This window comes from Mchenga conophoros, linkage group LG6 (assembly GCF_057382185.1).
Source record: "Mchenga conophoros isolate Kocher_MC1m ecotype Shallow Benthic linkage group LG6, M_conophoros_male_GT1.1, whole genome shotgun sequence".
In the NCBI taxonomy this organism is placed as follows: domain Eukaryota; kingdom Metazoa; phylum Chordata; class Actinopteri; order Cichliformes; family Cichlidae; genus Mchenga; species Mchenga conophoros.
Genome location: NC_140531.1, coordinates 28,468,038 through 28,482,876, shown reverse-complemented (window position 1 = coordinate 28,482,876; position 14,839 = coordinate 28,468,038). Strand labels below are relative to the sequence as shown.

Here is a 14,839-nt window from a genome sequence, read left to right as displayed (position 1 = left end):
CACTGTCAGGCTGCTTGACACTATAATATTCAAGGGCTGAATGTACACATTTAGATTCAGCAGGTGTTCTCGCCATCTTCTGTTCCTCCGAATCCAGCAAAGTTTGTTATCTAGCACGCCCTAATAAATGAGATGAATATGCTATTATAGTTTAGTATTGATGCTGCAACTGTGCAATGACAGCTACTCTATAGTGCTCATTATGCCGAGGCACAGAAGCAAGAATATTTATATCACTCCACACAAACATTCAATCATTCTCTGTAATTCTCCCTTACAAACAGACACGTGCCATCTCTTCATACACACAGTATCTGTGCCCAAGGCCTGTGTGATTATGACATTTGAATGGCAGGCCTGCCCTTTTCAGGTGGTGCTCACTGAGAGCTGCCCTTGTGAGAAGTCACAGTGCTTCCACTATAGATGACTAACACCGAAGATGAGACCCCTCTCTAACTCTTTGCCCTCCCACTGCCTTTCTCCCGTCTTCTTCAGCTCCTCTGCTTTCAGCCACTTCAACCCTCCTTCTTAGATCATTTTCTCTCTGTGGCTCCCATCCTGTGAACTCTGCCTAACTCAAGACGTGATGTGGTCTCTTCCAAGAATTCTTCACAGAAATTCTTGGATACCCAGTCTGGGCATGTAGCATTCATTTTCAGTTGGTGGGCTGCTTTTATGTCTAAATGTGAAAATTGAAATAGAATAAACATGACAGACGCTCAAAGTCTCAACACAGAAGAAATGAAGGTCTTTGCAGAGCAGAAAGCTTTATTTATCACTGTGCAGCTCAGTCATAGGAACCAACATAAAAGGCAATATCTGCATGAAAAGAAAGGCGGTATGATGATTTCTTTCCATGCGAATTTGTAAATTGGCCTACCTTTACTAACAAAAAGCTTTTGTTCTAGGAGATGGTTCACATCATCATTTCACTTCATATCTCGGAGAAAGAGAAAATGAAGCCTTCATCAAAGTATACTGTCTTCTCAAAAAACTTGCACAAACCTATATTATGGCTAAGTTTACTTGCTACATCATATTTTAATTTGGCTGTTAGAGACAATATTTCAATAATCATTGAATCCTTTCTGGACTTTCATGACGCCATCAGACGTGGTTGCTGAGTGATAAATGACCCGAGGCTCCATGACAGTGCTGAGACTGATCAAAGGACCCAATCACTCAAGTGAAGAGCCAGCTGCATCCATTTCAAAGTCTAGAAAAGAACTGAAAGCTTGTCGAAGAGACATCATTTAAACCAATTAGATAGATTTAGGGGTCTCAAACAGAATCTACTTTAGAGACATGTATCCTCAGCATATCTACATTTCAACTGAGTAAAACAATCTCATGTTTACTTAATCTCTGTTTTGTAGATGATCCGAAAGAGTGCGGGAGAGTTTCAGATGCTTTGGAAATCCAGAATATTGAAAAAAATAATGGAAGTGGCAATAGTAATTTTATTTCGTTCTCCGCCTGCCTTTCATGATAGCAATTGCCTTTGGATGTGTTACACTTTTGAAGTCTCATCTCTCTGATCCGTCCAACTTTCCTCACTGTTCCATTCTAAAGATGTGGGTTTCCATGGCGACAACTCCTCTTTGCAACACAAAGAGATGCAAGATAGCTTAATTGGTCACTACATCCATGAACTCCATGTCCTGTATATATGACTCATTGTGCACTAAAGACCTTTATCTACAAGACCCCACGTCCTGAGAGTACAGTGGCATATGTACGGCTTTGTGTCTCGATATTGAACAACACTGCTGTCATCGATGTCAACTTGTTAGGGCTAGGTTTAGTCATTTTTGCCAAAATCTCAAACACCAATATGCGCTTTCCTTTTACCCAAACCTGTCTTGCCAAAAGCCACCCTCCTTGAGCCTGGCTAGCTTACCAATCATTTAAGAATAATAGAGAGAAATAGATGACTAACTCTTCCTTCACAAACCACCACTATTCAAAAGGTCATACCTATTTGGATCTAGAGTCAGATCACAGGCAACTTCATCCTGACAGAGCTCCCGATTAATGCCAGATTCATTATTGTAGTGTTCATAATGCAAATAACATTATAGCGGTGTCTAGAATCCTGCTGACTCATACACACATATTGAGGAGATGACAATAATCATAGTTCAGTGAAGCATCCTGATATAAACCTGTGGGCTATAGTAGTTTTTTTTTTCCACTTTTACTTTAAGAGAACGTGCTAACTTACTTACAATGACCAGGGTTAGGAGGTTTCTGTCCTTCAAACCCTATGTGAAAATGACAAATAGATACAAATACACTGGGTTGACCTGCAAAGCCAAGACACAGCTAATAAATTAATAATAAAATAAATATAGATGAAGTTGCTTCCTGAATTCCTGGGATGGATAGCTCACTATGCTGTCATTGCTCGACCCATGCTTTAAAGTCCTTCTTGGAGCTAAAAGTGGAAAAAGGAGTCCTGTGGAAGAGCACTGCAGAGGAGCGCTGTCATTTGGCTTTAGTCTACATGATGGAGCACGTAAAGCCACAGCACTCTTTCAGGAGGGTGAGTCCTGTCTTGGTGAGGGGCGAAGACGTCTGCTGAGCCGTGGGTGCCCTTCTGGTTGGCATACCTGTAACACGGTACAGTGAACTGTGTTGTATTTATGTATTGCAAAAGACATCTACATCTGTGTGCACACATACATACACAGCAAGATCAATCACTGTATACTGTATAAATAAGTTCTGATAATTAATGCATTTATGGCAAAGATCATAAGTGCATATCCTGATGCATGCTTAATCAACCAACTAAGGAAATTCCTCAGAAACTGATTCTGTTCATCTGGAAGAAGCGAAACCCAAGTGACAGCAGAATGCAGGTTTCCCCAACTAGCTAAGACTGAAGAAGTCATTTGGACGAAACATTTCTCCCACTGAAAAACGCTGCATCCAGATGAACAGAATCTATTTTTTGGGAACATAAATACATACATTCTTCAGTCAGGTCTAAAGCACAGTCTCAGCACACCCATTTTCCATTTTATCAGTCGATACTTTCAAAAAAGACAACATTTCAGCTTTCATGACTGAATACCTGTCTTCTTCAGATTTCTTGGCAATTTGGACTTCAGAAAATCTGCCATTTCTTTATCTTCCTCTTTCTCCCTGTAAAAATGAATACACATGTAATACTACAATTACAAAGTAAAACACAAAAAAATGACAAAGCTGTTATGACCTAAATTTCCCCCTGTTCCAGGAATATTAAAAAGAAAATCTTTTCCACAGGTATTCTTTCATTATCCGAAGCATCCTTAAAAATCAAGAAGGCTGGTTTTTACTAAAGCAGAGAGATGAAACATCCTCCCCAGACACCCACTAGATAAGCGAGCTAATGCACCTCTGGCAGTTAAGATTTCCTGGCAAAGGTTTCTATACGCTTAGTGCATATTAGTGAATGTCGCAGTCTCATTTTGTGTTATTTGAATACAGCCCAAATGCAAATAAGTGTATATAACTTGGATACTTGCAGTGTTTATTGTATATGGATATATATCATATGTATTTAAAAGTGATATCTAATGAATTATATTCAGTTATATTACTATTAATGTCTCAAAGATAAAAACTCTCGGGTAAAGATCACAGAGAGATTTCTCCTGTGATAAACAGTCCTGATTTTATAAAAGTAAAGTAAAATAACAGAAGAGAGAGCTTTATATTTATGAGCATGGACAACGTGGCCTTGGGCGCTGTCACATGCATCCTCTCCTCTCTGCACCCATTAACGCACTGCCGTTCTCCTTCTTCGCGGCTCTCACCTTCCCAGCAGCCCTGCGGCTATTTCACAGCATGCCGTCAGCTGCCAGCAGAAAGCGCTGCTCAGACAAACTAACAGTGTTTTATACACTGTGAGATCAAACCTAGAAAACATGCTTATTATTCTACACGTGGTTGTCCACTCGCAGGCAACGTTAGATTTCAAGCTATGCAAATTAAATGTGAAATGTTTGAACCTGTGAGGATGAATATGCTACTCTGGTAGCAAATTCATCCTCACAGCAAAGCATCTGGGTCAACATTTTAAGATGCATTTATTTTCTATTGCTGCAAAATGGACAAACTGGAAGTCGATTACAGTAGATCTCAAAAACAACATGAACTATTTTGACCTATGGTAAGCCTGCTTTAAACTAATAAGCAATGATGATCCACTATGTGTCATTTCCACATCAGTTGGCTCATTAAACCTATTTCTTTCTTTCTTTCTTTTATTTTTTTTAAATCATCAGGAGCTCCCCTTGCAGAGCTCATTGATGCACCCTGACACATCTTTAATTGAAATGGCTCTCTGCTGTGCGCTCTGTGGGACCCTCTCTGGCAGCAACGCGCCTGAGGAAACATTCAACTTTTTTCATGGGGAGCAAAAGAACTCCTTTGTGGAGACATGCATATTTTGGATGCTGAACTGAGAGAAAAATTTATCAGCATTAGTGACTACTGAGGAGGTGCGAATCTGTGGCTTATCAGTCATTATGAAGATTTTAAGGAGGGATGAAAGATGAAAAAAAACCATATCAAGCTTTTTTCCCTGCATCTACTTCCATGTGATCTGCATATGCATTTGGACTGCATTTTTAATGATTCACTCAGATTTCACGTGTGGAAGTGACCAAAGAACTCCAGTCTAGGCCATCTGTAAATCACTGAGATGAAAGCACACCTGAGACGTTCAAATTCAACATCATCCACGAGGAAATCTCTGGTCTCTACCAGCTTTTGGATCTGCTGTAGCAGCTCTTCCTCCTTCTGCCGGTCATCATTGGACTTGTCATTATCTGGAATAGCACGAAAGAAGACGACATCAGGACTATGTCCCACATTAGCTACTTTGAGTAATATGTTACTGTTTGTGCACGCAGATGAATGAACAGCTAACTATAATAACGCACATGCAAAAATTTTGATTGATCCTTCAGTTGACTTCAATCATTTATAGTTAAGAGTTAAAATGAAACCTATGGAAAAAGCAAGTCAGTATAAAGGCCAGAAGCAAAGGAAACACTTTATCAAGATCTTTAAAACAATGCACCTAACATTGGTTGAGTTCTTGATCAACCATCAGTGGCTACGTTATTTATTGTAAATTGTTTGCTTCATCTGTTAATAAAAAACAGCACTGCAGAGCAGGTTTGGAGAGTCGGATAAGATGTCCATAATTATTTTTGCATCCCTGTTGTTTACTTCCACTTGTTTATGCTAAGCCATAATAAAACTTTTAGATAAAGCATGAATATTAGAAATTTCCTGTCCAGCTGTTTGCCCTGGCTCTTTATGCTAACGTAGCTAAGCACTTGCTGGCTTCAGCTCCAAATGTGTGGTAGTGGAATTGATCTACTCATTCTGTTCTTGGCAACAGAGTGAACAAACCTATTCCCCAATATGTCATCATGATTTTGTTTGTTTGTTTGTTTTGGTCCAATAGCAGCAATCATGAACACCCAAAGGACTTCTACCTGGTATGGACACTAATTTGTGAAGCTCCTTCTTCAGACGAGTAATCTCTTTGCAGAGCTGAATGTCATCCATCCTGTTCAGGCATGATGGCGTAAAAGAAACACATGCACACATAAACAGAAAAAGAGCACTTATGTAAGCACTGCAGATGATGAAAATCACAGCACTTTTTACACTACATGTTCCAACATTACTTGTCAGTAACATATTTTGTTTTTTACTAAAGGCTTTTTCTTGTTTTTTTCACATACATATTGCTTCATCCATATATATTGTTAAACAGAATTCATGGTCAGTAGTTTGCCAGGGTATAATGGTTAGGGTTATATTATTTAAAGACAAACCCACTTAAAGAGCTTATTAGACAAATACAGTTCTCATGTAGCCTGGGATAAAGACTAGTGACTCAGAGAATTGATTAATTCAGTCAGAGAAAGGCTTACTAATGGGACTTTACATCATCATTTAGCAGCAAACAGGTATTTGAAACTGATAGTGTCTCTGGAGTAAAAGCAAGCACTCAGTGCAAAATCCTCCAGGCTCTCCAGAGTTTGTGCATAAACCTTCATCCTGCCCCTGAATGTTCATGATGTTCAGCAAGGCCATTACCATCATTACCATCAGCAAGGAGTCATCGTTTGTAATTACCATCTCACTGGGAAATGAGATAATGACCTCATCAAGACATATGGACTTCTTAAGCAATTTTCTGTCATGGCAAAAAATAAAAAGAACTGTGCCTGCTGAACAAAAAACCAAAAACATCTTCACCATACACGAAGCACTACTGAATCCCTGGTTGCCATGTCAATAAAATGAGAAAGAGAAATATAATGTGGTCATCATTATCGTCTGGCCTCAACCCCTGCGAGACGCTGTCGATGACCCTTAAAAGTAGATTTATGGGGATGGACGACCGTATTCAAGAGTAAATTCTTGCTTCACTCCTGAATAGGAAAAAAATGAAATTCAAACAGAGAAAGCTTGTTATTGATCTTATATTTAACAAAGGAGGTGACACAATCTTTCTGAGCAGAAATCCCTGAAGCAGGTCTGAGCCAGATAGCCGTTCTCTGTTTCAGTGACCCTTCACAGAATCAGTGTGAGTGGATCATTACTGATAGTGAAGAGGGATGGAAGCCCCTCCGTGCCTTGCTTGTCAAGCAAGAGGCCATCGCATGAACTCTGTATCCTATGAACAGACTTTTATTACAAACCACACACATACACACAGAAAAGGCTACACACACATTCATACATATTACACACATTCATCACTGTCAATAGAAAAAGAGACTCAACGCCACACTTGTCTACCTGTTATGTCAGATCCCATCCTTACATGAGCATCTGATAAAATGGCCAATGGCCAAGAGATGGCGATTTGGAATGGAAACGTAACTTATTAGACAAATAAATAAATAAATAAATAAATAAATAAATAAATCCTGGTATTTGTTTGCATGAGGACCCCTGAAAAAATCTTGCTCAGATTGCTACTCTAGTCTACATGTCCTCCTTATCCACTCTTTCGGTCTTTCAGTCTCCCATTTTTCCATTCGCTTGACTCTTGCTTGCTACTCCACACACGTCACTCCTCGCATTCCCCCTGCCATCTGAGCAGGGCAATTGCCTATCTTCCAGAGGAGTATATGAATAAATATCCATGTATTAGCCAGCTTTGTGGAAGCTGCAGTGGAGCCATTGAAATTGTAATGGGGGTAGTTTAGGGTGTAGCTGATGGGAATTACAGACAAAAAAATTAGAGGAATTATGCCTGAGGTTTTATTTCTGAAACGTGTCCTAAATGATTACACTGCTCTTAATAGGGAAAGCATCACTGCAAATATTATAGGTTGTTTAATTTTTGCACTCATTAAAAACTCTGAATCCTTTATCTTCTTCAGATTTACTACAGAATCTACAAGTTGCCCTCCAGGACTGATGAAGAAAATCAAAAAATTGATTTCAAATAACATTGAGGTGCATTTGAAGCATCTACACTAAAAATGTACACAGTCATCAAGTTTCAAAACTGACTTCTACAAATCTAATTTAAAATTCTAGTACATCCTAGTAAGTAAATTCATGCCACTCGATCAATCAGTTAATTTTTTTAGCAACATTTGAAGGGTAAGTTTGGATAGATTGCCATGGAAATTTGGTTTTAAAATGTTTATGCATCAGCAAAAATAGGCCCTAGATTACAAATGCATGTTAACGTAATATTAGCATGATAACAAAGTGTCAACATCACGCTCAAAGGCAATCCTAACCACATCTCAGGCAGACCATTTTCAAAGATGTGCAGCTTCTGAAAAGAGCCCAAGATGGATATTTACACTCATGCACCACTGTGCAACCTTCTTGCTCTTATTTTTCTGCTTTGCAGAATACAGAAAGTGCACATTCTTGACTGCTCTCGGTGCAAATTGTGGCACGATGTACAAAACAAAAAGTATATAAATAACTTTACATCGTCCTCTTTTTTATAGGCTTACCATTATACTCAGTGTAATTATCTATTAGATGTAGATTTAAAAAAAGACCCTACTTGTCAATTGTAAGGTTCGATTTCTCATTTTTACACACCTAGTGGTAAAGATTTAACAATAACACAGTTGGATCTCAATTTTTCATGCATTAATTTTACCTTCTGTTGTGCAATTTTAAGCATAATAATACTGACAAAATAAATCATCTGCCAGCTCAACTAAAATCTAACAAGCAATGAATTTTCACACCCACAGCAAACAATGATTTTAAGTCCTCACATGTATCTGAGCTCTGACTCTCTCCTAACCAGGACATCCCTGATCCTCTCAATCTTAAAGAGCTCCCCCTCGATGTCATCCACGGTGATGGTGGAGTCTGCCATGGACACCACGTCGTCCTCTGAAAGAGAGACAGCGAGAGACTTAGTCTTTCTGAACGTTGGACAAAAGACCACACACTGGAAAAAAATACAACATTCCTAACAAGGCATTTAGATTATAGACTCTTCAGTAGGTTAAAACAAGCCACACACAGATTAGTGATGTGTGCACACTTTTGAAGATGATCTACTGTGGCATTTCAGAACCATAACGCATATGAATTTGCATTTTAAACTGTATAAACAGCTGCAGCAGAAACTGCTGCTAGATGAGCAGAAGAGCAGAGTGTCACAGCCAAATTACCATGTGTCAGCAGCTGGCACAACTTGCATGGCTGTCGCCCCCACACACACATAACTGCATACACACAAACACTTTAATTGCATGATGCGTTGGGCCAGGAAGTAAGGCAGTAAAGCTGTCAACCCCTTCCACTGCAGTTTTGTTTACACTGCCATGTTGTGCTGTACAAAGTCTCTAACTGCCTGTCACAATGCATAAAGAAAAAAAAACATTCTATTCCATGTTGTTATATTTAATGTTTATTAGTAATATTTCACATCATTTTTTAATTTTGCAGTTGCCTGCTTTTAGAATTTCCACATGTGCTGTTCATAAATAAAATTTACAATCTGTGGTATGTGACTATGTGATATCCTTGTTTTGCATAGACTAGAATACACGTACAACATTTAATACTTTTGTGTGTGCTGTGCTTTAAAGACATTTAATAATTAACTGCTGGCCGCAAAATAACTTACAATGAACGCTAATAGGAAGGAACAATGAAACAATTCTCAAATTATTTTTACAACATGCTGAATTTGTGGCATGTTGTAGCACAGAGATCCTTGATAACTTCCAACAAAAGCCTGATGGCTGATATATAAATAAAAAATAAATAAAGCACGGCTGTGAGGAAAAACACTTTAAGGGTGTTTATTTTGCATAGTTTGCCCACCAGAGGGCATTCTGTAACTTCCTTGCTGGCCACGCTTGTGGAAATGTAAACATAACAACCAGTTGGTCTGAGTAAATGGTCTGTAGCGCTTTACTTGGTCCTAAGGACCCCAAAGCGCTTTACACTATACACAATCATCCACCCACTGGTGATGGCAAGCTACAGTGTAGCCACAGCCACCCTGGGGCGCACTGACAGAGGCGAGGCTGCCGGACACTGGGGCCACCGGGCCCTCTGACCACCACCAGTAGGCATCGGGCGAAGTGTCTTGCCCAAGGACACAACGGCCGACGCTGTGGGAGCTGGGGCTCGAACCGGCAACCTTCCGATTACAAGACGAACGCCCAACTCTTGAGCCACGATCGCCCCATAGCCACGATCGCCCCCAGTAAAGTCGCAGAGCTCTACCATTTTATTGGCACTTGTTGTGACAATAAAACAAGTTAATTTTTGAATTGCACTGTTATAATATCTTAGCAAGGAGTCATATTCAGTATCTTATTATTACTCCTATCCTATTCCAGTGTTTTTATAAACATATAATAAATATAATAATAAAGGTTATCTTATAACTAACATAATAAATGTTGGATTTCAGGTGTCTGAAAGAAATAAGAAGTAATTGGCCAACATATCAGCTTGTTAAATCACCAAATATCAGTACAGGTATCAGTCTAAATAATCTGACATCTGTCAGGCTCTAGATTTATCATAAGAAATCAACTGTTAAAACATTAACCCACAATAAAAAATTGCAAAACTTGCTGAAAATAGACACAATCTGTCCCAAAGCATCCAGAAAATTTTGTGTGGTACAAAAAGACAGTACTTCATTGAGAGCAGCTGCTGTACACTGTGAGCAGCAGAAGCAGCTTCACTGAACTCAACCAATAAGCAGCTGCTAATTCAAACATTAAACTGCAACAAATTTCTATCAAAACATTTATTTTAGCATGTAGATCAGAAAACACAGGGAAAAACCTAATACAAATCGAAGCTGACCTTTTTAAAAGTAGATGGCTGAAGACCGACAATGACAGCTACTGTGACTTTATAACTGAAACAGGTCACCTCTTGTCTTGAGTTGTTCCTTTTATCAGTGTAGCGGTGCTGGACGCCTGTCACTTCCCTGCAGCGAGCAGCCTTACATTATGGGCTGAGAGGAACACAGCCAGGGAGATACCACTTCTGACAGTCTGTCCCTGTTACCTCCCGAGGTCATTAAAGTCTTTCTATATACACACCATCACTCAGTGGAGCTTTATTATGGAATCTCTATTCAAGCCTCAATTAGCCCTGGGGTGGGGCAGAGCTGTCTAGGTTCAAAGTGCAGTAAAAACACTTATTCTGCACTAGTCTGACAAAAAAGCAGAATAGAAATTCAAACTCCAGGGTGACTTCAGGGTAAAAGCATTAACCATACTTCACGATAACTGCAGGTTTACATGGACTCACATTGCTATGAAAGATTAGCTTGTTTTGTTTTGTTTTTTGCTGCATAAGAGACATCTGTGCGACATCACAGATGTGCGACTGGTCTTTTGTGTTTCAATATAATCATTTTTTCCCCCAGCAATTTGGTTCTACTGTCTTACTTAAAAACTGTAAAAACTAGAAATTTGTGTCATGAGGTTTCAAGAAAAGCATTTTGACCTTTGAGCCAGTGTGCTTTCTCACTTTATTTCCAACTATAGAGAATAGGAACTACTCTGACTGTCTATGGAGCCAGTAGGCAATTAGCTCAGCTTATAGCTAACACTTGAAGCGCAGGGAAATCAGTGTTTAACTGAAGCAATCTGTTTCAGTCTCTTTACCTGCTGTGCCAACTGTGCTCTTCTTGTTATCAAAATTACAGACATGAAATGTCTGCAGTAAAAAGGTGACAATGGATTGTAAAAAAATTAAGTTAAGTGTTCAACCTGTTTTTTCATCTTTTTGACATGGTCACAGCAGTGTGTGCATTTTTCCAAACATTTAGTGAGGCCATTAGCTTTAAGTTAGAAAGCTTTATTGTGGCATGATCGGAGGACTTCACACTTAGTTTTGGGGGTTTAGGTTTCAGTTAGGTGTAGGTAAGTGTTCAGTTTTGGTTCTTAGATGGGATATATAAGGTTTCGATATGGGGATTAAAAAGTGTGTTATTATGGCATAGAGGCAAGTGAAAGAAAAACAAAATAGTCGCTAACAGGACACAGCAGAGTATTTAATCAGCTGGTCACCTGGGTTTTACATAAATGAAATTCACTACTCTGCTGAACTTTCAGAAATCTACACTCCTACCTTGAGAGCTTCCCAGTCTCTCAGTCATTTTCAAACACTGTTTAAAACCTACTTATTCTCACTCTCTTTCAATTCTAGTTGAACAGGGCACTCTGACTTGTATTAACACAGCCTTATTTACTTTATTTGATCATTTTTAGTGTATATTTACTGTTGATGTAGTGATGTATGAATACAGTACAGCACTTTGGTCAGCTGACATTATTTTAAAATAAGCTACAAAAATAAAACTGACTTGTCACAAAAAGACATTGCAGCCACTTTGAAGATAAATATTACAGACAATTCACTACATGTATGCCTACTCTGGTGTTGGCCAGAGGGGCCGATGGCGCGATATGGCAGCCTCGCTTCTGTCAGTCTGCCCCAGGGCAGCTGTGGCTACAACTGTAGCTTGCCTCCACCAGTGTGTGAATGTGAGAGTGAATGAATAGTGGAATTGTACAGCGCTTTGAGGTTCTCGAAAAGCGCTATATAAATGCAATCCATTATTATTATTATTATTATTACTCAAAAACTCGCTGAAGCTTCTTTTTTAAACACGATTATGGATTTTCCTATCTGGGTTAAACACTATAATGTGTCCTGATGTCGTGGAAAACTCTTGGGTTGCTTTTGTAGTGTGCTTTGGGTCATTATCCATTTGCACTGTGAAGTGTGTCCAGTTAGTTTAGCAGCATTTGGACAAATCTGAGCAGAGAGTATAGCCCTGCACACTTCAGAAATCATCCTGTTACTTCTGTCAGGAGTCACATCATCAAAAAACACTCGTAACCTGATCCCACTGGCGTTACAAGCCCAAGCCATAACACTGCCTCCACCATGTTTGACAGTTGATGCGGTATACTTTGGATCAAAGATGTACTTTTCTTTTTGCATCATTATAGTGCAAAAAAGGACTTCTTTTCAGAACTGCACAGTGTCTTTTACATTTTTTCCTGACAAAACCTAATTTGGTCTTCCTGTTCTCATATATAAGCAGTGGTGTGCACCTCGTTGTAAACCCTCTGTATTTCCATTTGTGATCGTGGGCCTTTACAATGGTACGTCCACCTGTTGACTTGGTTAAATGTTGTGAAGTTTTTTTTCTCAACCATGGAAATTTCTCTGTCACTATGAATAGGGATTTTCCCATCTGTTTTTAACACTGTATCGTATCCTGAGGTCAGATCTATTATTACATGGGTTGTTAACAAGTCAAATGCACTTTGAATTATATCAGTAGACACAATATGCTCTGCTGCAAAGGCTCTCTAAGACAAGTAATTTTGCCACTGAGCAGTTATGACTCATCACTCGACTTCCTTTACACCTTCTCTCCGTTCTCTCACTCTCACTGCTAGTGTTTCTCATCTGCCTTTGCTTCGCCTCACTCTGTATCTCTCCTACTCTGCCCTGCCCTTCTTTTCATCTAAACCCCTAAAGATGTGAATTAAATTATGAGCTCAGTTTTACTCTTTTCTTTGACTCCAACTTTCTCTCTTACACTGCCCTGATACGTTCTATGCCTAATGAGGCAAACCATCATACTGACAGACAGATCAGCCTGATTAGAGACCCCAAGGCAAACACAGAGGAGAGAGGGGTGGGAAAATCATTTAGTTTAGAGGAAAAACATAGAGGGCTTAACAGAGAGTCTGCAATAAAAAAAGACATTACAATAAAAAAATAAAAATAAAAACAGAAATGCTGCTAATTAACAGTTAAAGTCACTTTCCTTGAAAATAAATTTTCACTTGCCTTTTTTTCCATTCATTATTTGAGTACTAGACTGTTATTCAGACAAATCAAGTCACTGGGCATTATTAATGATTATTAAAAATTGAATTAATGTCATAATGAGGCATAAATGAGTTATCTTTTTAGTTACTAATAGATGATGCCAGCGTCCTGCCAAGACCCACATGTGGGCTATTATTCCTTATTTGAATAGCTGGTCTCTAAGTAACCTCACCTTACTTTTAATTAAGCAAGGAAACAAACAGGCACACACACACACACACACACACACACACACACACACACACACACACACACTGCCACTCAATAGACACCTGTGGATTCTTGACATTTTCTGAGCTGCAGCTTGTTCTGCTACTGGATAAATACATTGATCTGATCTATCAGTGCTGAAAACACTCCCAATGAATTGTTAGGGCCTATTATTGTGTGTTTTACAAATTTACCCATATATTTAGATTACATAGTTGTATAAACACAAGAAATAAACTTTACATAATGCATATTTGTTAAACGAGGAACGTATGCTAATAAGTGCAAAATGATATAAATATATTCAAAGACAATGCTGTTTTTTAATATGCTCGATACATTAAATTATTACATTTAATCTGTTTTTTTTCCTTTTGTGTGTGTACAAAGCTAATGAGGTCACCACAAGTTCACCGAACAGTTAAGACAGGAGATACTATTTGTAGCAATGCAATGCTAATGAGAACATTTCACACTAAAACCAGAATGCACAGAATTTAGTAATGCTGCAGTAAACTCAAAACACATACACACTTAAGACGTCATTTAAACGTGACTGACATTATCGAAAAGTAATTATAAACCAGCAATTGTTTACTAGATAACCTGCTTTGTGGGTGTCTCTGCTCCATTCAGTGCGCTCCAGTGAACCGTACTGATGCTTCTTATCCATCGGTCCAACAGCTGCTCCTCTATTCTCTGTGCTTCCAATCGCAGAGGCTGGGGAACAGCAAAGACAGCTACAGGGGAGGGTCTCGCAGTTGTTGTGCTTCATTAAGTCATCGCCAGTCAGTCAACAACCTGCTGAGGCAGAGACAGCGAGATGCTTCAGTGATCTCCACCCGCTCCGACAGGTGACGTGTGTGTGCGCGTTTGCAGCCTGCTAGTGTTACTACCTGGTCAACGCAAACGCGGATTGATAGCAAATAAATAGCGTCATCTGGTGGCACGTCACAGTGGGTTTATCATTGAAACAATCGATATGTGATTGAAGCCCAGACTTTTAGATTAAATTAAATGTTTTAGGAATTACAACAGTTCCCATAAATAGTTCTCCATTTTCAGAGGCTCAGAATTAATTGGACAAGCAAACATACTTTCAAGTGCATGGATCATTTTTATTTCTTTATTTATTTCCTGGTCATTAATTCCAAAAATCAGTTATGCTTATGTTATGTCTTCTGCTAAATTCTTATTTGGTCTTCCTGTTCTTGGGTATGATTAGTGG

At 39.0% G+C, this 14,839-nt stretch overlaps 1 protein-coding gene across 1 annotated transcript; it reads right to left on the bottom strand.

The window, feature by feature from the left end:
• Positions 1-746: 746 nt before the first annotated feature.
• On the bottom strand, positions 747-14,450 carry pik3r6a (phosphoinositide-3-kinase regulatory subunit 6a). Its single transcript, XM_085278693.1, has 6 exons — positions 14,218-14,450; positions 8,277-8,397; positions 5,502-5,575; positions 4,709-4,823; positions 3,080-3,150; positions 747-2,612 (listed from the first exon to the last, which is right to left on the bottom strand). The coding sequence occupies exons 1-6, from the start codon at positions 14,384-14,386 to the stop codon at positions 2,503-2,505; spliced, it is 660 nt and encodes a 219-aa protein (XP_085134819.1). The 5' UTR covers positions 14,387-14,450; the 3' UTR covers positions 747-2,502.
• Positions 14,451-14,839: the final 389 nt, after the last annotated feature.